Source organism: Neopelma chrysocephalum, unplaced genomic scaffold (genome assembly GCF_003984885.1).
Source record: "Neopelma chrysocephalum unplaced genomic scaffold, ASM398488v2 Primary Assembly neopelma1_45, whole genome shotgun sequence".
Lineage (NCBI taxonomy): Eukaryota > Metazoa > Chordata > Aves > Passeriformes > Pipridae > Neopelma > Neopelma chrysocephalum.
In genome coordinates, this window is record NW_020897704.1 from 17,862,858 (window position 1) to 17,885,320 (window position 22,463).

At 45.2% G+C, this 22,463-nt stretch overlaps 1 protein-coding gene across 4 annotated transcripts; it reads right to left on the minus strand.

The window, feature by feature from the left end:
- Positions 1-695: 695 nt before the first annotated feature.
- Positions 696-20,638, minus strand: MCM10 (minichromosome maintenance 10 replication initiation factor). Of its 4 annotated transcripts, none has more exons than XM_027679528.1 (20): positions 20,593-20,638; positions 19,713-19,765; positions 18,611-18,931; positions 17,727-17,831; positions 16,998-17,132; positions 16,617-16,791; positions 15,735-15,900; positions 14,834-15,001; positions 13,069-13,185; positions 11,851-12,050; positions 10,810-10,910; positions 9,686-9,787; positions 9,454-9,571; positions 8,312-8,543; positions 7,270-7,429; positions 6,494-6,612; positions 5,496-5,609; positions 4,293-4,438; positions 4,037-4,079; positions 696-3,661 (listed from the first exon to the last, which is right to left on the minus strand). In XM_027679528.1, the coding sequence occupies exons 2-20, from the start codon at positions 19,717-19,719 to the stop codon at positions 3,578-3,580; spliced, it is 2,613 nt and encodes an 870-aa protein (XP_027535329.1). In that variant the 5' UTR covers positions 19,720-19,765; positions 20,593-20,638; the 3' UTR covers positions 696-3,577. The 4 variants fall into 4 exon arrangements, with proteins under 4 accessions (XP_027535329.1, XP_027535333.1, XP_027535330.1 ...); XM_027679532.1 differs by lacking the exon at positions 20,593-20,638 and adding an exon at positions 20,492-20,511; XM_027679529.1 differs by lacking the exon at positions 20,593-20,638 and adding an exon at positions 20,301-20,479.
- Positions 20,639-22,463: the final 1,825 nt, after the last annotated feature.

A 22,463-nucleotide genomic window follows, 5' to 3' on the forward strand; every position in this document is an offset into this window, starting at 1 on the left:
GACATGATCCAAGAGCAGCTGGAGAAAGAAGTAATTGAATTTGGACAAGAAAAATATGACTTCTGCTCCAGACCTTGTGCTAATCTTAATTCACGACCTTATCTTGTAACTCACAAGCATTTTTGGCTTTTTTGCTGATAAGGCTTCTTGCTGCCTGCTTGTGCTGGAGAAGTGCCCTTGCTCCCCAGGCAACTCCTTAAGATCTCTGGGAAGCAGCCAAGGAGCTCTGCAAGTCCCTCCTCCAGCTCTGCTCATCACCTTTCCCACCTCTGAACTGCCAAAATTTATTTCATCCACGTGCCTTGGTATCTTCCAGTGTAAATCAACCCAGGTAGGGCAAGCTTGTGCCAGCAGCTCTTCAGGTGACTATAAGTGAAATGGCAGGAATAGGAGGGCATTGTTTAGAGAAGGGTTTGGGTTGGAAGAGACCTTAAAGATCATCTGGTTCCAACCCCCTGCCATGGGCAGACGCCTTCAGCTAGACCAGGTTGCTCCAAGCCCCATCCAACCTGGCCTTGAACACTTCCAGGGAAGTATTGATCTGTGGTGTCACCTCTGTACACCACATCAATCCAATGAGCATTTGGTTTATGACAAGTGGGGGTTTGTGTGTTAGAATTTTTATTTAATTTAGTGTTGTCTGTCCTGTGCAAAGAACGAATCTTTAAAGTGACCTCTAAAGACTAGGATGGAAAAACGTGCCTGAGCATCAGCTTCTGAGGAGTCAGATTTATGTGCTGTTTGCCCTCTGTGTAAGGAACTCGCCCAAATTTTGCATTACAAAAGCATTTTATTCTAATACAAAATAGTTGCAGTGAGGCTTAACAGCTGATGGACTTCCAAGAACACCTGACCTACAAAATCAGATTGCTGCAGTTAGTTTACGTAATCAAAGAAAAATTATGATGAGAGTTTGTGCATTGCTTCTTGATTATTTTTTCTAGTCTCTCGATATACTTTTTGGCTGATGCTCTATAAATGAAAGGCTATTAATAATCTTAATATACTCATAATTGTTATAGTTAGATGAAATGAATAGTAATATAAAAAATCTATGCATGATTACGTTTTTAAAGTTTCTGACATCCTTTTTCCATGCAAAATAAACCAGCTCACATGGGAAGTCATTGGTATAGCTGATGAAGGTGTGGATTTTATTTTTATTTTTGAAATAAAAATTAAATTAGAGCAAAACCATGTTTGGTTTTGCATTATGTTGTTTCTATGGCTCAGAAATTCTGCCCATGGGTGCATGGCTGTGGTTTGCAGGACTGGGGAGCTGTTCAGGGATGACTCTTCTTAATTCCAGGACATCCTGCTGTAGTTCAGCTCAATGCCCTGGGATGCTCGGATGTAGTTTTGGTGTGCAGGGCTGGACACTCTCTCCTGAAGCCTTCCAGCCCTGGGAGAGTTTGGCTTTCCAATCATTACATTCTCCAAAAATCATCAGGAAATGTTAATGAGTCCCAGGAGCTGCTTCCTTGGCACCGTATTTCAGTGCAGTTACCATGGTTTTGGCCAACATTAACATCAATCTCCTTGTTGTGAGCTGAGGCTATTTTTTCTACTTTTAAATCCTAGCAGACACTTCGTGACTCTTTATTACAGCCTTTGCTCACAGATATAGCAATGCCAAACCCATTTTGGAGACAGCTTTGGGCAAACCACCTGCCAGTCCCTCTTCATCTCCTCACTCTGACCAACCTGATTCCATCCCTTGTCTTGGCTTCCACGTTGTTAAGAGCCAAGTGCTCAGGAATCAGGGTAGCAGTGTAATCTCTGGCACAAGAAAAGTGTATAAAAAAATAGTGAGGCACATAAAATCCAACTCCTCAGTCTCCCCCACTCCTTGTTTACTGCTGGGTTTTAAGCAAAGCAATGGGCCTTGGTTTCTTCACCCTGTTTTTGCATACAGTATTGCTTTCACTCCCACATATCTTTCCTACACATCCCAGTCCTGGGGGCATTTATGAAGGTAGAGCATTACCCCACCTTTGACAATTTAATTTCTGCAGAATCCCTCTTTCCAGTTCCTGTCCTTTGGGCCAGTGGAAAAGTCTGAAGCTTTCAACTTGCCAACTGAAGGCTGATATTGATGTGGAATTGATGGTTTTGTGGGCTCCAGGTTCAAAACTCCCAAGAAAACTGTGTGGCAGCTGGAGTCATGGACCACAAACCAGCTCCTCTTGACGATTCGGCACCGAGCTCGTGGGCAAACGAAGATGTTGATGAAGCAACTCATCCTCCTCCTCAGAGCAATGACACCATACAGACCCAGGGAGTGTTTTATTGTGCACTCTATTTATTCTGGATGAGGAATCCACAGGGGACAGTGACGTATTTAGTCACCTACCAGTGACACCCCACCCATCAAACGGTACCGACACAAGACTGAAACCGATGCAAGAGGCCAAGCTGCCCAGTAAAAGCACCAGTAAGAGATGAGGGCTGCAGAATGCTGAGGTGAATCTGTCCAGTTGCTTCAAATGAACTTATTTCTCTTCAAATGAAGCAAATTATTTCTCTCCCAGCCCCTGTGCAAGCAAACAAGAGGCACTGACAAGGCCACTGGGACTGTTGGTGGCACTTTGATCAAATCACTGAGGTTCTAGTGGTTTTAGGCAGTTAAAAATGTCCTGTGATCCTGCTGGGCCTGGGCTAGGGGCAGGAGAAGGCTCAGGTCCAGGAAAAGTTGGTCAAATGCCCCAGGCACCCCTAGAGAGATGTGCTTTCAGAAAAACACCTGTATGGAGACAGCCCTTCTCAGGAGCCACCCCTTGGAGGGAGATCTTGTCCTGCTTGGTCTGCAACAGCCACTGCCCCCATTTAAAATGCCAGAAAATGGGTAAAAGCTTTTAAATGTAATCACTCAGCTGTTTAAAACCACTCACAAAGTGGTGCCACATTCATTAAAATGCTTTTCAAAGTGGGAGCTGCAGGTCTGTAGCCCTAGAAGTGCTGTAGTGTGGATGGTGCTGGGAACATGACATCGACTGTGGGACAGGGAGCTCCTGAGTCTGCACTGTACACACCACTGGCTTGCAATGCCAGAGCCATGGAAGGGTTTTGTAACACCTAAGCCAAGGAAAAACTTGGAAACTGTTTCTGTTCCTAGTGGTTCAAAGCGAGTAATTTTGAAGCCAATAGAGAATTGTGCCTACAATTCTCTCACACTCCTTTTAGGCCAAGAGCTGAAAAACCCGACAGGCTGGCATTTAGTACTAATTGCATCACATCACAGTATTAATGTCACAAGTGCTTAAAGAATCTACCGTCCCTCCAGTTCATGATGATTCGTCACATAAAAGTCTGATGAGGTCACTCTTGTGTTGTTAGTTGGAAAGAACAGGCACGAATGTGCATTTCACATGCAGCCTTATTCAGTCAATTTAAAAAAGACCAAAGCTCAATATCCATGCAGTGGCCTGGTGGACACCTTGCAGATGTCCTTTTCATCAAGAATTAATTCCCCCCCTCATACATCCCTAAAACCTGAATCCTCTTGGCAGTCCAGTACAAATGTGTGTTTCAGGTACAGAAATCCATCCTTAGGTTGTGAAAAAAAATCAACTCCAGGTCACTTAAGGCTATTGAGAAATTTTGGTTGTTCCTCTCCTCTTGGTAAAAGTGTTTCTCCACCAATCTTCGGACCTTTTTTCTCCTGGAAACATGAATCATGAAGAAAAGAAGTTAAGCATAGATGTCTCCCAAACACTTCTCTGACAGAAGTTGTGGTAGGGCTAAATAATCCGATTAAATATTGACAGACACTCTAGGGACCTTGACATTTTGAATTCTTACAACTTTGTTCGAAAGCAAATTCCCTGGTTAAATGAAACAAAGCTTTAAGAACAGAAAGCAAGAGGAGGAAGTCCACTAAAACACAGCCTGCAGGTCCCTGCATGTCCCTGACAAAATGCAGAGCTGCTTGGCTTTGCCAGAGGCTCATAAGGGCGGGGAAGCAAAGCAGGGGACAAAAGTACCAAGGGGAGCAGCCAGAGTGCTGAGGTGCTCAGGAACTGCTGCTCACACTTACCTTTAACATCCCATCTCGCTCCCACTTGTAGAGGCCACAGGTACTGAAAGATGAAGATGGAAGGTGAGGACCACTGTGGTGTGTGTTTGCTGCACAGTATGAGGGAGCACAAAACTAGCCCCACACCCTGCCCACGCTGCCTAGCACAAGGGCTAATATCTCTGGTTTAGGACATGGTTACAGGACTCACAACATGTTATTTGTGAATGGACGGTATAGAAGTCCCAGTCACTATTTCACGAGGCTTCTTTCTTACCTGCAGTGCTTTTTTGGGAGCCTGTCAAGGGAAATAGCTCTGCTTCCACAAGGACATTTGAAAAATCGCTTGATGGCATCATGCCAGCAGTAGTCGTGCTTTTCCTGCACACACGTCTCCAGAGGCTTGAAATAGGTGTAATTACACTGTCAGAGAGGAGAGAGAGAGCTGTGAGTGCTTCACCAGTGTGTGAGACCTGTTCTGTGGGCCAGCAACGGCTGAACGTTCAGAGGGAAGCATCCCTGTCTTCTCCCACCCTGAGGAGCCCACCAGTCAGACCTTTCACAGGATCACAGAATATCCTGAGTTGGAAGGGACCGACAAGGATCATCGAGTCCAACTCTTGGCCCTGCACTGGACCATCCCCAAGAGTCACACCACGTGCCTGAGAATATCATCCAAACACTTCTTGAACTCTGTTGGGCTTGGTGCTGTGACCACTGCCCTGGGGAGTGTGGCACTGTTCCAGTGCCCAACAACCCTTTGGGGGAAGAACCTTTTTCTAATATCCAACCTAAACCTCCCCTGACACAGCTTCAGGCCATTCCCTCAGGTCCTGTCACTGCTCACCACCCCAGGCTTTGTCACTGCTCTTTTTAATGCCATCCTTCCTTTGCCACCACCCTGTGGCCCTGCTCTCAGCACCTTAGGGGGCACACAGTGGCCCTCTGTGCAGCCCCAAACTGATAGGGAAGGCAGTAAAAGGAAAAGTTCAGCAGGGACTGAAACTCTGGGAATGGGAGGCAACACTTCCCTTTCTCTCAGCACATTTGGGACAGTCACAAAGCTCCCCTCCCCTTCCTGATGGCAAAGTCACTGGAAATGCAGATAGAGAACTCCCACCCACTGATAATGTTTTCAAGTCAGTTTGCTTATTTTGTTGTGTAATATGGGGAACTGAGTGTCCTGGTATGAAGCACTTCATGGAAGAAACAGAAATATTTTCAGGACACCAATGCCCAAGGAACCCACTGGCATAAACACCAAGCTGAGATGTTCAGCACAGCACTAAAGCCTGCCTTGCCATGTCTCAGCCAGTGCTGCTCTCAGCAACAGGCATAAGGAACAAAACTGTCTCCATCTGATCCCTGTGCTGGACCACAGCCAAGAGAGTGACAGATGGGAGTCTACAGGATATCCAGCATCATTTTGTACCATCCATGCTCCACTCCACTGCTGTTACCCTGGTTCCCCTTCCCTCACCGTTTTACACGTCACAACTCGACATTTCACTGCTTTGATGTTCCTCATCTTCTCTTCCAGCTCTTCCTTTTTCACCAGTGGCTGAAAGTATTGCTCCTGCAGTTCAGCCTCAGCCTGGGGAACACAAAAAGAGGGTTGTGGGGAGACAAAGATGGGAGAAGCCACTCCATAAATAGCCTTAGGGCAAATTATTACCAGGCCTGCTTGAAGCAGACTGCAGTCTGGGAGCAGAGAAACACCAAATCTCTCTTGCTTCAAATAATCCATACTGTAAACATGCTACACCAACGCTGCAATGAGCCACCTCTGCGATGTACGAGTGGGCAGGTTTAACAACAGCATAAAGTACAGAAATAAGGACATATCCATGAGGACAGTGCAGAGAGAGGGCAGGTAGGCAGATGTAATGAATGGAACTGGTTCTTAGCCAAAATATTACTCTTCAGAAGACCTTAAGACAACTATGACTTCATACCTATCAATACATGTCCAACACAAGAGTCTGTGCCACTGGAGGTGCTGTATCCCTGGGAACATGCTCAGCAAAGACTCCAGTGGGAGACACCCAACCTCTGAGCTCCTCAGGGCAACTACTGGCATTTCACAGGCTCCATGACTGACATGAGTCACACAGGAAGGTGGCATAAGGCTTTATGCGGCCAAGATGTCAAGAAATGAGGGACAAAATAGGCATGTGACTAATTCTGTTTTAAAGCAGAACAATTTCTTTGATCACCCACTAATCAGGAAACTTCACTGATTCTTTCAAACACAGGAAAAAAAACCCCTGATGGCAACTTGGCCTTATTATGGCTATGGCAACAGTGCTGACTTGCAGGCACTGTGCCCTGTGTGCTCAGAGACACCTGATCCTGTTCATCAGGAGGATCTGGTGCCTGTGACATGTTTGGGTGTCTATTTGTTGCTGAAATCACTTTGAGGAGTCCAGTCAGCTCCCTAGTTCTGCACCCTCAGTCATGGCTGGATTGAGGCCATACCTCTTTCAGGACATCTGTGTACTTGGACTTGGCACTCAGGATTTTCTGGAACTCTTCTGACTCCAGATAGGCCAGCTGCTCACGCCGTTTCTTTTGGGCAGGCTCCAGCTCATCCAGATCTAGGGAGACAAAAAGGCTCAGTCCTGCAAAACAAGGTTGTGATTTCTAAGCATGATCTCTGCAGGAGTTTTTGGAGGTCTCAGGTCTCTCAGGCAGATGTTCAGCTCAAACAGCAGCCTTTTGTAGTTCAGGAACATGAAGCCAAGTTCAAATATGGCTTCAGAAAAAATAAAAGCATTTTTTTAAACAATGTTGCATCTTCTTTCAAAGCACTGTACCAGGAATTTTCATGTTAATCCCAGGAGAGCAAGCAGTGTTGCCTCACTGACTGATGGAGAAGCTTTAAAGGGAATTAAGCAATTCATCCAAGATCACACAGTAAATCACCAGCAGGCAAACTGAAGTTCCCACAGAAAATTCAGATACCTTCCAAGGTGGGATTATTTCTTGGTTTTCCTTGGTTATGTCAGCCATGCATTGCAGATGGTCAAGTGCCAGAAGGGAATAGAGGTGAGGACAGGGAGCTAGCAGAGATTACATCTCACACTTCACACGGTTAGAGATTGTTTAGTCTTTGCAACAAACCCCTGAAGTTTCAAATAGACCTAACTTGGCCCCTCTTTAGCACAGCAATTAAGTCCTTAACCCAGCAACTACTGCTCTCTTCAGAGGGACAGAAGCACATTTTTTCTGTTCTGAAAGCTAATATTACATACCATTCTCTGCTTCTGCACCTTGTGGCTGAGCAACATTTTTCTCAACTCTTTCAACAATTTCTAGGACACCATCAGCATCAGCCCGTTTCCTCTTGACACTGTTTGGGTCTGTTTTAGCCAGAATCTGTCCTTTTGCTCGCAGTCGGTGGATTGCAGCCAGCTGGAAAACAGGAAAGAGCAAGGAAAGTGTTGGTGACCTGTCTGGATCCCGTGTTCCTACTCCCAGAAGTAGCAGAGGAAGGCTGTCAAAACTGAGGAGACAAAATCCAGTGGTCTGAGCATGGAGCTGGCTGGAGAGGGGCCCAGCAAAACTCCCAGCTCTGCTGTACATCTAATTCACCACATCGCCTAACATCTCATGACTTCCCAAACCATAAAATCACTCCTCTATGGGTGTCACCAGGCCTGGTATCTCTGTAGCTGTGCTTTACCTGCTTCACAAATGAGTAAGTTTTCCAGAGAAATCAAACCACTTGAGATTTCTACATAAATTGACAATAATGTGGAACTAACAGAAAATTGCATACAACTATTCCTTTTCATGCTCCCAGAATGCTAAAACTCCTTCCTTCTTGCTGGAAGACAAAGGTTTCTTTGACAAACTTGTGAGCAGAGTTTTGCCAAGGAAAGATGCAGTCTGTTCTGGCTAGAAACCAAAATTATCCAAACTCATGGCACAACATAGCTAAACCAGTTCAGTTCACTGTTGCTTACCTGGAAAACACCCACAATACACTGCACTACCAATGCCAAAGAGCAAACAGGCAGAGTTTAGCACTCTAGGGATTTTCAGCACAAATCCCTTGCCTTAGGGGACTGATTAAAGGCAAGATGGTAGCATGGACTTTGGCACTAACAGCTATCAGGAACCACAGGTTTACTGTGTGCTGGAATATAGGCCAGTGTGATCCCAAAAATCTTAAGCTTCAGTACCATCAAAACTGAGATGGCCCATATGTGACCAAAGACTCCTCTACCACCACAAACCAAATTTCCCTTAACCTCTCCTTCTTAATACTTAAAAGATCCAAAGAGCTGGTACCTTTTTGGCTTCAGCCAAGCTGTCCAGCTTTGGTCTTGGAGGAGGTGGAGACCTGTCAAAGAAGAGGATATCTTCTCCTTCTGAGAAGCCAGTGCCCAGCCTGGGCCTCTGAGGAGTGGACATTTTTGCATCTTTGGGAAACTCTGCCCCAGCCACTGGGGAATGGAGGGAGGTCTGTCTGGAGGAGGATGGGACAGCAGGACTGCTGGCTTTACCTGTGCTCTGGAGAAACCTTGTAAGACAAGAACAATTCATTCAATTAGGGACACAAGCCAAAGAGGCAGAAAGGTTTAAGAAACAAATAGGAGGGGATGCAGACTGTGATTTTTCACTAATTGGCCTTTTATTGCTAAAAGAAACATACAGCAATTTAGGCATTCAGGAGAGGAAAATGAGGCTGGTAAAGAACTCGCTGGGTCGCTGAAATCAAGAGTGACTTGAAGAAGCCACCAGAAGGAGTGAACGACCAATTGCTTCCAAAACTAAAATCAGAGAGAGAGGAATCAAAAAAAGTTGGGATGTGGGAAGTGAAAGCACTTGGAAAAATGGGCTTCATTGCAGAACAGGTAGCTAAGCAGGGGGTTCTATGTCCCAGGAGCTACATAAGTGTTCGTTTATGTAGGTCACAATGGAGGTTGAAGAGGTTCATGGGGAACAAATTCCTTCAGAACTATTGTAACAGACATCACCTTCAGCTTGTAAAGTCCCTGAAATACTGTTGTAGGCTAGAAGAATATATGGGGGAAATATCATCATGATTGTGCCTATTATTCTCCTTTGGGTTCTGTTTTAGCTCCTGTTGAGCCTTTTGAGGCTACTTGGCTGCATCAATTTCAGCCTCATCCAGGATGGCTCTTCTGAAGTTCTTCTTAGGTTTGTTAACAACATATGCACAAAACACTTGGCAAATCTTAAGGTTCAGAAGACCCTTGCAAGCCAGCAATGAACAGAACCAGGACTCCTGATTCCAGTTTCTTACTCTAATCAGCCTCTTCCCATCATGCCTTCCAGCTGCTGGGTACTGTGCTGGAACATTTGGTTCTCCACTGAACACTAGGGTATTTCTATTTAAATGAAGTATCTATTAAAACACTGTTATACTCAGGGCTACAATAACAGAACCCTTCCTGTGAAAGCCTTACCGCCTCTGAATCTCTTCAGATCGCTTTTTTCTGGCCTCCAGCAATTTCTGTTTCTGTTGCTTGAGCAGTGCTGAAGCAGAGATAGACTGGAAATTGGCCCCTTGCTTCTTTTCAGCATCTGGGAAAAAAAACCCAACAAAACAACAAACCAAAATAAAAAGCCACTAATGTTTGTTCAGAGGGTGTAGAGTGATTTCACGAGTGGGTTTTCCTTTAGGCTAAAGGACAATACCTGCTTTGGTCCAGTGTTTGCAGAGGTTTCGTGCTCCAAAAGTTGGCTGTGCCAGCAGTTCCTTGAATTCCTCAGAACATTGCATGGATCTCTTTGCTGCACCTGGAGTGGAAGGGGCAGAAATACAACAGATTTGGAGTCAGAAAGGGAAGCAGGTCTGGCTTTAGAGATGTAGAGTCATCTAGGGTGGAAGAAACCCCTGTGGGTCACCTGAGTGAGCACTTCCCAAAGCAAGGCCCACCTCTGCATTATATTTAGTTGCCCGAGGCCTTGTCTTCACAAAGCACATCACAAAGACATTTCTACGCTGTCAGCAATTTCATCAGTCAGTGTCTCATCAGCCTTGGCTGTGTTACTCCCACTGTTCCCATTTTTGGAATGCTTGAAAGTCCTGAAGACTCCACACCTTATCCCTGGAGAATTAAGAGCAGCTGAAAGCTGCTACGGACATACACTATGCTGTCTGAAATGGAGGCAACCGATGGAACTGCAAGATGTAAATAAGATGTCTAAGTGGCACCTAGAACGCAGTTTAAATAATCTGTCACCTGCTCTCCCGTGGGCATGAAGAGGGTATAATATTAAGTGCTTTAAAGAAACAAAACAGAGGCAGAGAAGACTGGTGACATCCCAAAGACTATGGAAGGAACATGCTTTGAAGATCACAAAAGAAAAGGACTAGAAACAGGGTGGTTTCTCCCCTGCATTGCAGACCAGACTGATTTATACTTAGTATTCCTTGGAAGCTTTCAAGGTTGACAGAAGTAATTTATTTTAATCAAATAAAATAAATCCTCTAGTTCAAAGTTCTTAAAACTTCCAATTCCCATTTATCTGGCAAAGATCTTCTGTCACTGTCCAAAGACAAAACAGGGGACTTAATTCGTGGGCACTGATGAAAAAAGATCCACGGAGCTACACAGTTGCTTAGTTACATTTGCCCTGCAGCTGTGATCTCAGGAGGGAAGGGGGTTTTGGTCAACTGAGAAAGCAGCCAGCAAAGGGCTATCTGTGCAGCAAACTGACTGCCAGGTTCATCCAGTGACTAGCAGATCCTGGGACACATCTACACATTGAGCTGGAAATATCTAAAGGGTGAAGAGACTACATGGGTAAGTGGGTACCAATTTTCTGCTTGGTTTCCTGGACAATTGCATCAGCTCCTCTCACGACCAGGTTGGAAAGAGTGGTTTGAATCTTCCTTTTCGGCACTGCAGCTGCTGCACTGGAAAGAGGAAACAAAACCAGAACACCAGAGTTTTCCCATGCTTAGAGCAAGGACAGGAGCCTGAATTCTAGCCCACTGCTTCAACAAAACTCCAGCCACCCTGAAGTGTCATCTGTCTGTCTTTGAAAGGATGTGGACCTAAATCCAAATTCCAGCACAATGTTTAGGATCTCCCATTTCTCTCTGTGTTGAAATATGTATTTCCTATGCATTGAGAGAAAACTAAACATAGATCATAGCTAAGCTTTGCTCACAGTTAGTTCCAGGGATGGAAAGGAGGTTGGAATTGCTTCATTTCTGTAGAGTCACACCAGAGGGATCAGAGGGCAGTGATAAGGGAACAAAAGCTGTGTCCAAACACAGGGCTTGATCCAGCTGTGACTCATCTTTCCACACCTGTCTTCAGGGGATTTGGATAAAGGACCTGGCCCCTCCATGCTAGTTATGAGATATATACTGATCTTGGTCACTCCTGTCTCTTTATTAACACACAGTGACACTCTATTATTTCAGCCAAGGAAGAGAGGAGGAAATACAGAATACACTGTGTCTGGGATTAAATGCACTGAGCAATAACAAAATACAGTTACACTGAAAAATACTCCTCTAGGAGACTCAAATGCTTAGGATCTTATGATAAAATTAATTTCATCTACTGAAACCCAATGCTGCCTGGCTTCATCACAGTATTAATTTAGAGGTAGGAACACCCTTTACCACATCTTAGCAATGACTTGAAATTTTCCTATCAAACAGCAGCTCTATTACCCCACGGGGCCAGGAGGATTACTTGAAATGTGGGGCAGTTATTCCTATTTGGTGAATGCAGTTAAGGCAAAGTGGTCTTTAACGAAATAGACACCCCTAGAGATAGCTTCAGGCTCCCTTGGGAGGGAAATTCTGTTCAAAAGCAAGACAAATAAGTGGTTTATCTTACACTGAGGCTGCATATGCTGCTGAAGAGACTCCTCCGTAGTAAAACCCATCCTGACACAGCCTCTCCTTCAAAGTGGGATTTTTCCGACCGACTCTTTTGGGAATGCGGCCGCCGGAGAAGGTGGACTGCAGATCCGCCCGCTTCGAGCTGAGCTTCTTGTACTGGGTTTGTATGTGGTACTGACAATATTCACAGTCATTCTGGAAAGAAATGGGAGAAGCCTGTTACAGAACACCAGCTACTACAATTTACTTCGTTCCTCTCACCCACTAAAGCGTCCTTCTGTGGCTAAACCAAAGTAACTGTAGTACTCCAGCATCTGACCACCTAAGCCGACATATGCCCACACTCCAGCAATGACAAACAAAGTTACAATTGCCTATACTAATCACTGGAAACAACCCTGTGCATCAAGGAATTTTAAGGCTACTCCTTGGCTGAAGTCAACTCACACACCATCGAGGACCTCTTGCCCAGATTCTGTATTCTTGACTCTGAACTACATGCAATTTTATGTACTGTATGCATAGCCACCTTCTGGACTGGGTCTGCAATCACAACCTTGTTTTGCTACAAGCACCTTCTGTATTTCTCTTTCTCACACTCCACACACTTTGAGCTCTTCCTCAGCTTTTCATTCCTTCATTTTTTCTCCTCCTTTTAAGTACCACCCTACTAATTATAACCCTTCTGACCTAGACAGGATCCCTTTCAGGTATCATAGCCATGAAGTGACATAATCCACAAGTCCTTTAAACTAGTACAAGTCAGTACTGTCCTAAGAGAAGGATCCCAATACCTCTTCCTCTCATCTCCAGTGCCCCACATTCATGTATAATTATTCCGACAGCTTGCAGGCACACTGGACCAGGGAACTCATTGGGTTAAAACTATCCCGAGAAACAGCCATTCACAAGAAAAATCTCCTGCTGTTTTACCTTGGATGAGTTTTCTAGTGCAGTACACTGGAGTAAAGGAGAGTGAAAGGGTGTGGCAGTCATGGGTCCTTTACACTGCAGCACCTGCCCTAGGGAACTCCCCTGCTGCTGCTCAGTGACAGCACAGAAGCAGCTTCTCTGGGTTTCATTTCTCACTTTCTCCACCCACTTTAGTTAGCCAAGATCCAGAAACAAGCCAAAAAGTCAAAGCATCAGTACAAAATGAGCAGCCAGATTTTCACCAACAGCTTAAGGATGTCCTGACTAGTGAGATACAGACCAGGTTCACAATCTGGGCACAAGGATCACCATTCTTCTTCCTGGCTTTGCAGGTGCCCATGTCCAGAGCTTCCCCCATGAGCAGGATCTTCTGGGGATGATCCACAGACAAACACACCTAGAAAGAAATCAGAACGTGCCTTGAGGAGGACTGGATGGGCTTCTCTCTGGACAGGACAAGGCAGAATGGCTTCAGACTGGAAGAGAGTGGGTTTAGATAGGATATTAGGAGAAATTTCTTTACTGTGACAGTGATGAGGCACTAGCACAGATTATCCAGAGAAGTTGTGGATGTTCCATCCCTGGAAGTGGTCAAGGTCAGGTTGGATGGGGCTCTGATTAACCCGGTGTCATGGAAGGTTCCCTGCTGAGAGCGCGGAGGTTGGAACTAGATGATCTTTAAGGTCCTTTTCAACCCAGGCCATTCCATGATTCCAGATGTCACTGGTTTGGCTCTGGTCTAATTTGGTACCTCTGGTATTAACAATGCAGTTTTAAAATGCAGGCCTAGTTTAAGAAAGCCATGTGTCCTATTCAGACTGAGAAAAGGCTCAGTTAAAAAGAAGAAAAGGGAATTCGTAACAAAGAGATTAAAGACATTGCATTTCTATGCTCAGTGCCTCAGAAAACCAAGGACCAGCAAAGGCAGATCCAGTTGTGCTGTAAATGGTCCTGTAGAGCCACTTGGCTCTGATGCCATCATGGCACTCACATCAAGCAGTGGATGGGAGCAAGAGCTGTACTAGAGCTCTCTGTCCCTCTCCACATGTCCAGGTTCCATCAAAACTGACTCCTGCGTAAGAAGAATGTCTACTTCACACAACCAAAGATACCGGGAATTGTGTCTGTAGCCAAGAAACACTTTGAGAAGTCAGTTTTAATGTAGTTCTAAATGTCAACATTTTAGCTAAGCAGAGCCATTTTTGATAAATGCAGCCCTTCCATTAAATCTGGTGTGCCTTTCTGCTCACCAACAGGACTTTCTACTGCTTATTCATGCTAATTCAAGCAATTATGTAGCTTAATAGACAATTAATGAGATCCTTAATTTTTCTATTTGGAGAATTTAAAATGCAAAACACTACATGATTAGCTACTAGACTGAAATTCCCCTTGAAAGAAGTCAGTGGAAATGGTTTCCATTCCAGTGCAATTAATATGGTATTAAAAATATATTAACTTATTAGCAAAATCAAGCCACCTTAAAAGTTTTGATACTTACAGAAAGGTAATTCATCACGTTCTGCATTTATAAATAATCAATTAAACAAGTGAACTACTATGTAACAACTGACATGCACTTACAGAATACATTATTTGTTTAATAAATCAAATATTGCTTCTTCTCAGTTCAGATTTTGGAATCACATCTCATGCTTTAATTAGAAGAGAGAAATGAGCTTCTCCACCTTTTTCAGCTTTGAGAGATCTCTAGGCTGAAATAGGTGCTGCACTGAAGTAGCTAAATAAACTGAAATGAAATGAACATACACTTCCCATATTTGTGGAAGAGCCAACTGCTACAGAGAGGACATTAAACACTGGAATAAACTCTAGTTTTAGATGCTTAATAGGACTTCTTGAAGTTCAGTCTTCCAGGAGCAAATACACACCATGCAACTCCCTGAATGCAATTCAAACTGTTGGGCAGACTGTTGCAATTTCAACCTTAACATGTGTTATAAAGCTAAATCTCAGCCAGATATGAAAACGTTCAGCTATGGGTTTTTATCTACAGCTGGTGGGGAAGTGAAAAATCCTCTCACCTCGTCTGAGCCTTCTTTAGGTTTCATAGGGTTGGCATTGAGCAGCCCAATGACTGTGCCTTGGTCTGTTTTCCAGTGCTCCTTGTGGACTTCACCGAACAGGAAGAGCGAGACACACTGATTGAGATCCTGCAGGTCGTTCAGCCGCCAGATACTGAAGGTTCTGCCCTGGAAGAGACGTCCCCTTTCCTTTCAGCCCTTGGTACAGGGACACTGACTGCATCCCCTCTTGCTGTTGCTTTAAAAGAGTTATTCTGATCTCCCCCCTCCAAGGTTTTCCTGATTTAGAAAAGCAGAATTTGTGACCCCAGTAAAGGTTAGAGAATCTGCAGCCATGCCATACTGCCAGTTCTGGGATTCTTCAAGGTCAAAACAGCACAATATTACTGCTACCATCAATCTTTCTGACATTAAAGCTGGACAGCACATTGCTTGCTGAATAAAGAGCACTGAACAGACAAAACTGAGGGCATATCCAGGTCAGTTTCACCAATGACTTTCTATAGGACATGTACACCAGGTAGGGAAATGATGAGAACAGAATGTGTTGACACATTTGAAACAAGAGGCTGTTGAGAAAGCCTGAGAGCCACAGTCCCTTTTTCCACACTGGAATTTAACTTACAGCAGAGGATGAAAATAGTTAAGACGGATTTATGTTATGGTTACATGAGCCAATGCTACTGTCTGGGGCAGTTGCACCAGAAAAGTTAAGGACTTACCCTTAGGACTAAAAGTAGCATTATTCAATGAAACCAGAGGAGCCAAGATCTTTAATACAGCAGCTTTTCATTAACTACACAGAGTTGGCTGATTAAGTTGAACACCTAATTTAGTTTCTCAGGAAAGACTACCAAGCATTTCACTTGAATTGGACAAGTGATACAACGAAGTTACTTACATTATTTGCACTCTGAGGAGTGACCTTCTTCACTATGACTCCAAATGTTACCCAGTCTATTTCCTCCAGATTTTCTGCAGCAAGTTTGCTCTTCAGCTGGGACAGTCGGATGAGCTTCCTGTTGGCCATCTTCCTGTCCATTTCAGCCGAAGACACCCGGGGTTTTCTACATCAAGCGAAAGCATGTATGAGAGCACATCCATTGGCATAAATGGACATTAGGAACCATCCAGTGTTCTCCTTAGGAGATTACATCTTGCTGCAAAATGCCTCTATGCCTTACTTCGCCCTGAGGTCACTTGAAACAAAACCCCTTGTTCAGAGCACTGTACAAATATCAGAAAATTACTGATCAGGGTGTTTTTTGTCCAAATAGCTGCACTGCAACTCAGCCCAGAGCCTGCACTAACTCTGCTCGTTTCAGGAATGACCAAGTATGGCTGACTGAGCTGGGAATCCAGCATGGGTTCTGGTGAGGAGAGACACTGTGAGGATTCAGAGTCCTCTTGTGGCCACACTGAGTATGGGGATGACAAGTGGCTCCTGAGGCTTCTCCTTGTGGAGCAAAAACCTACTCAACTGGAGCACAGTTGGGCTTTGCACATGCCCACTGCTCCACCACTGAGGATATCCCAGGGAAGGCAGAGCTAATGAAATGATAGCTTTTTTGTTACAAAAGAGCAAAGGTGATACCAGAAACATGGTACTAAGCCAAAAGTCAATGTTGCCTAATTACTGATCAACCAGCCAGTGCTGTGGCTTTGTGTTACATCCCCTAGTGACAAGTGACTAATCTGACATGGTTAAACCACGTACATTGCTTTTTCTCTCCTATTACTGGAGGGGTTGAGCCCAGACAGAGCTCAGAGCTGGGCTGCTGACCTTAATCTCAGTCCTGAGAAGGTTTCCACAGACACTGGCTGAGTTGTTGCACTGGAGCATGTAGGCATGTGAGAAGTCTTCTCTCTGACCACCTTACTGGGTGTGTTCCCTGTGGCAGACTGGAGAGGTTGGAACGCCAGGCTGAGGACTTGCCGTGGAGGAGGAGTCTTGTTCTCTTTAGCAGAAAAAAAAAAGGCACAGCACCCATTAGAAAGAATACAATAATTAACTGTAATAAGCTCTGTGCTGCTGTGATCAGAACACTACTGGTGCACCAAACACTGTTAAAACATCCTGGATTTGTTCACACCATTGCTGGGAACTAGAAGCTTTCAACAAAAGCCTGGAGTGCTCCAGTGAAAGGCAGACTGAGAATGGTACCTGCTGAGGATACTTTTGATTTCTGGAGTCCTCGCTTGGCTGGTGGCAAAGGATTGCCCAGCTGGGCTGAGAAACATGGTGATTCCTGCACCTTCTGAACTTTCCTTTCCTTTAAGGGTAGACAGGCAGATTTACCTGGCCAAGAAAACAAAAAAACTATGAGTTCTCAGGATCTGGACTCAGACTCTAAAAATTGCTCCAAACTCTGTAATTCTTGAGTAACAAGTCCAAGCCAGGGTCCCACATGGAAATGCTTCAGCTAAGTTGTCAACATCTGAAATGCAACATGGATGGAAAAGTCCAAATGACTCTTCCCTATGACAACATAAAACTTTGGATGTCACTGCAAACTCAAAGATGTGGAAAGCAGAAACATCCCCCGCTTTGTAATTTTCCCATGTAGTTTCATTACTACACCCAACACATGCTATATCAACAAAATACAGCTGTATTTACCAGGTGTACCAACATCTGCCAGTAAAAAAGGACAATTCCAGAAGAGCCTGGAGCACTTACTCATGAAAGCTGTCCAATCAAGAATTAATCCATGGTGCAGACACCAAAACTGATTTAGTCTCTAGCTGCAGGGAACAACCTGGGTGGTAATACACCAGACCAACATTCCTCCTTGCTGCTCAGTGCCCCACTTCAGAATTATTTGGAGTCCTGCCTATAAATTGCACGTTGGTAAGCCAACAAATAATAAATCCATTTAATTAGTCTCATTACCAGGGGTTTTCTTCTCAGGGCCTGAACTGGATTGCTGCCCAATTGCAGTCTTCTGCAACTGCTCCTGTAACGTCTTCATCTGTTCTTGCAATTTTCTCAGCTCAGCTATGAAAGAAAGAAGAAAAAGGATAATAATGAAGACAGCAGGAAGCCAGTGCAAAGAGGGATTTACGAGATCCTTGGAAGTTTGGCAGTTTTACTACATCATGGGAACTTAAAAACACAAAGACTCAAGTCACAATACAAATTTACTTGATACTACACAGCTTACAGTGAAGGGAGACTTTTCCACATAGCTGGAGCTGGCTCCTCTCACATAAATATTTTATTTGATCGTGGTATGTTCCTTGCCATGTTGCATAAAACTTTCCTACCAAGCATAAGACAACTTAATGGCTGATGGTTGCACTCCTTAGCATAACAAAATACTTCTGATATAATCAAATACATGGCCTGGACACAGGAAAACTCAGTGGCCAGCTCTGCTTCCACACTGACTGGTATGGCAGAATGTCCTACCAATAAGCCCTGAGGGGGAAGGGACTGCTGTGTTGGTCAAAGATGTCAGGATGACAGCCCTTAAGACCAAAGCAACATTGCTCTCCATCAGACAAGGCACAGGTACACAGGCAATCTTCCCTATCCTGCTTACCTGAACTAGGTTAGTCTCCCTGGCTTACTTAAGTCCTCTGTCTTTATTTTGGGAGAACAGGTTTGGTGAGTTTGGCAATTGAGCACTGAAAATTGGACTGAGAAGCTGTCACAAGAACTTTCTGTATTCCCCCTCTGGGCACCATCCTAAGAAGCAGCAGGCACTGTCTTCTGCCCATTAGCCCTCTAGAGACAATATATCCAACAAAACAGATCAAAGATGCTGATCAAACCTTGCAGTTCTTCATTGGTTTTCTCCTTTGCCTGACTGGGAGCTGAACTGGGGGCAGCTTCCTCTGCCTCCTCCTCTTCCAGCAGGTCATCTACATCTCCAAACAGTGCAGCCAGGTTCTCCTTCTGCTCATCAATCATGCTGTCCTCAGCACTGACCTCCTCGGTGTAGGACGCATCATCTTCTGCATCAAACAGCTCATCGTATTCATCTGGCTCTCCCCCCTCATCCTCTGGGGCATCTTCCTCCTCAGGAGAATTCCTCTCTTCAGTTGCTTCACTTTCTTCCAGGAGGGAGGCCAACATATCCAAGTCATCATCAGCTAAGGCAAAAATTAAACTCAGAGTTATTCCCGCCCAGTTAGAGGAAAGCTGCCAAAGAATAAAAGGATCCAAGACACTCCAACTACAAACTAATGACAACCGAAACTAAATCAGAGCAGCAAGCTGAGAGCAGCATTTTTAAAAACCACTTCAGCTATGGCTAAAGGAAGACAGAGTAGCTTCCTGCTGTCAGGTCAGGTGGAAATGTGGTAGCAGACACTCATCCTGTGATACAGCCTGGCCAGTCAGCAGAAAATTGATATTCAACACCGGTTTTTCCTCCTATGCAGCTACTTGTACATTACTGTTACAAAGAACTGGAACCTGTAAAGGTGTAGCCAACAGACACCCACGTGGCTTTTGCCAATTAAAAGGGAAGAGGAAAGGCAGGCAATAAAGCATATTCTCAGATATAGCTTGCTCATGGAAGAACACGGAGAACAAAGAAATATGGACCAAATGGACGAATAATGGGAAAAAGACCATCGAGTAAAGAGAGAGCAATGGTACAGACAGAGCAGAACTGAAATTTTAAGCAAATCAAGAAACTGATTTAGCCTTTGCTGCTGAGGAAAGCACCAAACCAGGGAAGGCACTGAGCAGCCTCATGAGAAAGTGACAAGAAGGAAGGTTCGAAGGCCTCTGCAAATGAAGCCAGTGCAATGTAATGCCTTTTGCTAAAAGGTTTACCAAGTTTTCTGAACACTTCAACTTATTAACTAACATACTGATCAGAAAAGAAGTTTCCTACTGAAAGTAAAAGAGCACTTTCCCCCTTACCGTCCATAATTTCACTAGGATTTCTTCAAGAGTCCCCCAGGGAAAAATATTCTCTGTTATGGGGAGAACAAAAGTGATACCGTTAAAGCATATACGGCTTATCTAGAAATGCATATTGTGTTCAGGCTCCTTCTTTGAGGATTTTCAAACCACCAGCTTGGTTTTGTTTACAGCTGCAATGAGAAGTCCACTAAATTTAAGACCCTCATGTACATGTTCTACATGTAAAGTTTGACCCATGCTGAACTCGCTGCAGCATAAGGGCACTACTTTTAGAAAAAAGCCCATAACAGACACAGAATTTAAGAAATGCCAACCACTCTCCCATAGTAATAGTCATTTCCACCTCACCAGTCTTGCACCGTAATGCAATTAGCATTTAACTAGTTATTAAAATTTTTAACAGTTATTATTCTTAAAAGTGTTATATTCTACATTCCTCACAGCTCCTCTATTTCATGGACAAGTGTCCATGAAAAAACAAATCATCCCAGGAGGACATAAATGGCCGAGGGAGGTTTCGATGAGAAAAGATGGGAAATCCACTTTTGTGAGGCTGGACGACTCACAAGTTCTAACTGTGCTTACGGCTCTTCCTGCCGCAGAGACTTCTGTTCTGCCCGTAAAACTCCGCTTTTGATAGATATCAATTTCCAGCAGGGAACAAAACTTCAGGACTCGCACGAACACGGCCAAGCGACCCCCGCGGATCCCGCGCCTTTTCCCCCACGGTTCCTCTCTCCCCGCTCGGTCGCCCCCGCACCCAGCGGAACCCCGACCTCCTCGCGGGCTTCCCCGCGGCTCCCGACCCCCGACGGTAGGATCCATGCCCCCAGGATCGCTCCCTGTTCCCCCGGTCCCCTCACACATCCCCACTCACCGCCGCGCGCGCTCCCCGGCACCCGCCAAAATTCCAACCTGGTCACGCCCCCCCCCTCCCGCGCATGCGCGCCCGCGCCATCCCTAGTACTGGCAGAGGCGGTGCCGGCCGGCGCCATCTTGGTTGTGGGCGGGCGGAGGGGAAGGCGAAGGTGCCCCAAGGTGGGGGTGAGCTGGGTGGTGTCGCACGTGTGACGTCACACTGTGTGTGACGTCAGCTTCGTACAGAGTTCATACACTGCCCCTGGCTCTTGGGGAGCCCGCTTAAGGCAAAGAGCTGCCCGTGACTGGGCAGAGTGGCCTCAGGGAAGGGTCACAGCAGTCGCGATCCTCACCTGGATAACCTAAATAATGTCAGCCCTTGTGTTAAAGCAGTAAATTCAGTCCCGGTTATTGTCACGTGCGGCGGGCAGGATTTTGTAGTCTGGTTTGCTATTTCTTTGGTACGACTACAATTCTGTAAAAAAAAATATTTTGGAGTATGTACAAGCTCACTGCTGTAGTCCCTCACTCCGTGCATCACTTAGAAAGAATTCAGGAAGAATATCTTCAGGAAGAATTTCTTCACTTTGGGATGAATTTCTTCACTGAAAGGGTGGTCAAACACTGGAATGGGCTGCCCAGGGAAGTGGTGGAGTCACCATCCCTGGAAGCATTCAAGAAACAACTGGACGTGGCACTTATGGTTTAGTCGACAAGGGGGTGTTGAGTCAAAGATTGAACTCAATGATCTTGAAGGACTTTTCCAACCTTAATGTTACTATGAAAGCACCCCAAAATTGCCCCCAAACCATATGGATTTGAGCTCAGATCCGAAGGCTTTTGCACTAAATCCACTCTGCAGGATGATGTCCAAAGAGAGCATGTCGTTGGTATTCAAAGGCCAGCAGTACCTGTGTACTGGGTTAGGAAAGATAAATTAAGGACAGAAATTCTGTGGCAGGTGAAGGAATCAAGAAGTTTCAGCAGACAACAGGGAGCGATGCTTCACTGAGCAGTTGAGATGCTCCGCTGAATAGTTGTCATCTGGCATGTGTCACATTAGACTTTCTTGGTTTGGAGTTTTCTAACAAATATCACATTCCTAGCCCAGGCATGCTGGGTTAACTCATTCTGAATGCATCTGACTGTGTGATGCTTGTGCAGAGGTGTTCCAGGGGAGCTGGAGCAATGAGTAAATGACAGGAGCTGGGGAGGAGCGTGTGGGCCAAGGGGGCTCCTCTGTACTGCTGCTTATCCATGATGGAAACAGGGAAACACCCTGTGTCCCATCTTGGCATGAGTGTGAATCTGTGGGCAGACATCAGGACGCTGTGTTTCATATTTTCTCTTCCTCTGGCTGCTAACTGCCAGTGCGGCCCAGGCTAATCACAGAGTAACACCAAGTCTCCCCACTCTCCATCTAACTGGAGTAATGTAGTAATGAGCTTGCCAGCTCCTGTGACTTGGTTTGCAAATCCAGAGATACCTTGTGGTTCAGAAATCTCAATCCCACCCCGCAGAAATATTTTGGCCCCTTCCTAGACTGGATTTTAAATCTGAAATAGAATTAAATGCTTCTGGCTCCTGTTCCACATCAAATCAGGGTACTAATTGTGGGACACGCTGCTACACCAAGAATGTCCTTTGTTCAAACAGTGGACAAGTAGTATTTCATGAACCCTCAGCAGGTTTCCTGATGACACCAAGCTGTGTGGTGCAGGTGACATGCTGGAGGGACGGGATGCCATCCAGAGGGACCTGGACAGGCTTGAGAGGTGGGACCATGCAAATCTCACGGAGTTAAGGCCAAGTGCAGGGTCTTGCACCTGGGTTAGGGAAATCCCAAGCGGAAGTACAGGCTGGGAGGAGAATGAATCGAGAGCATCCCTG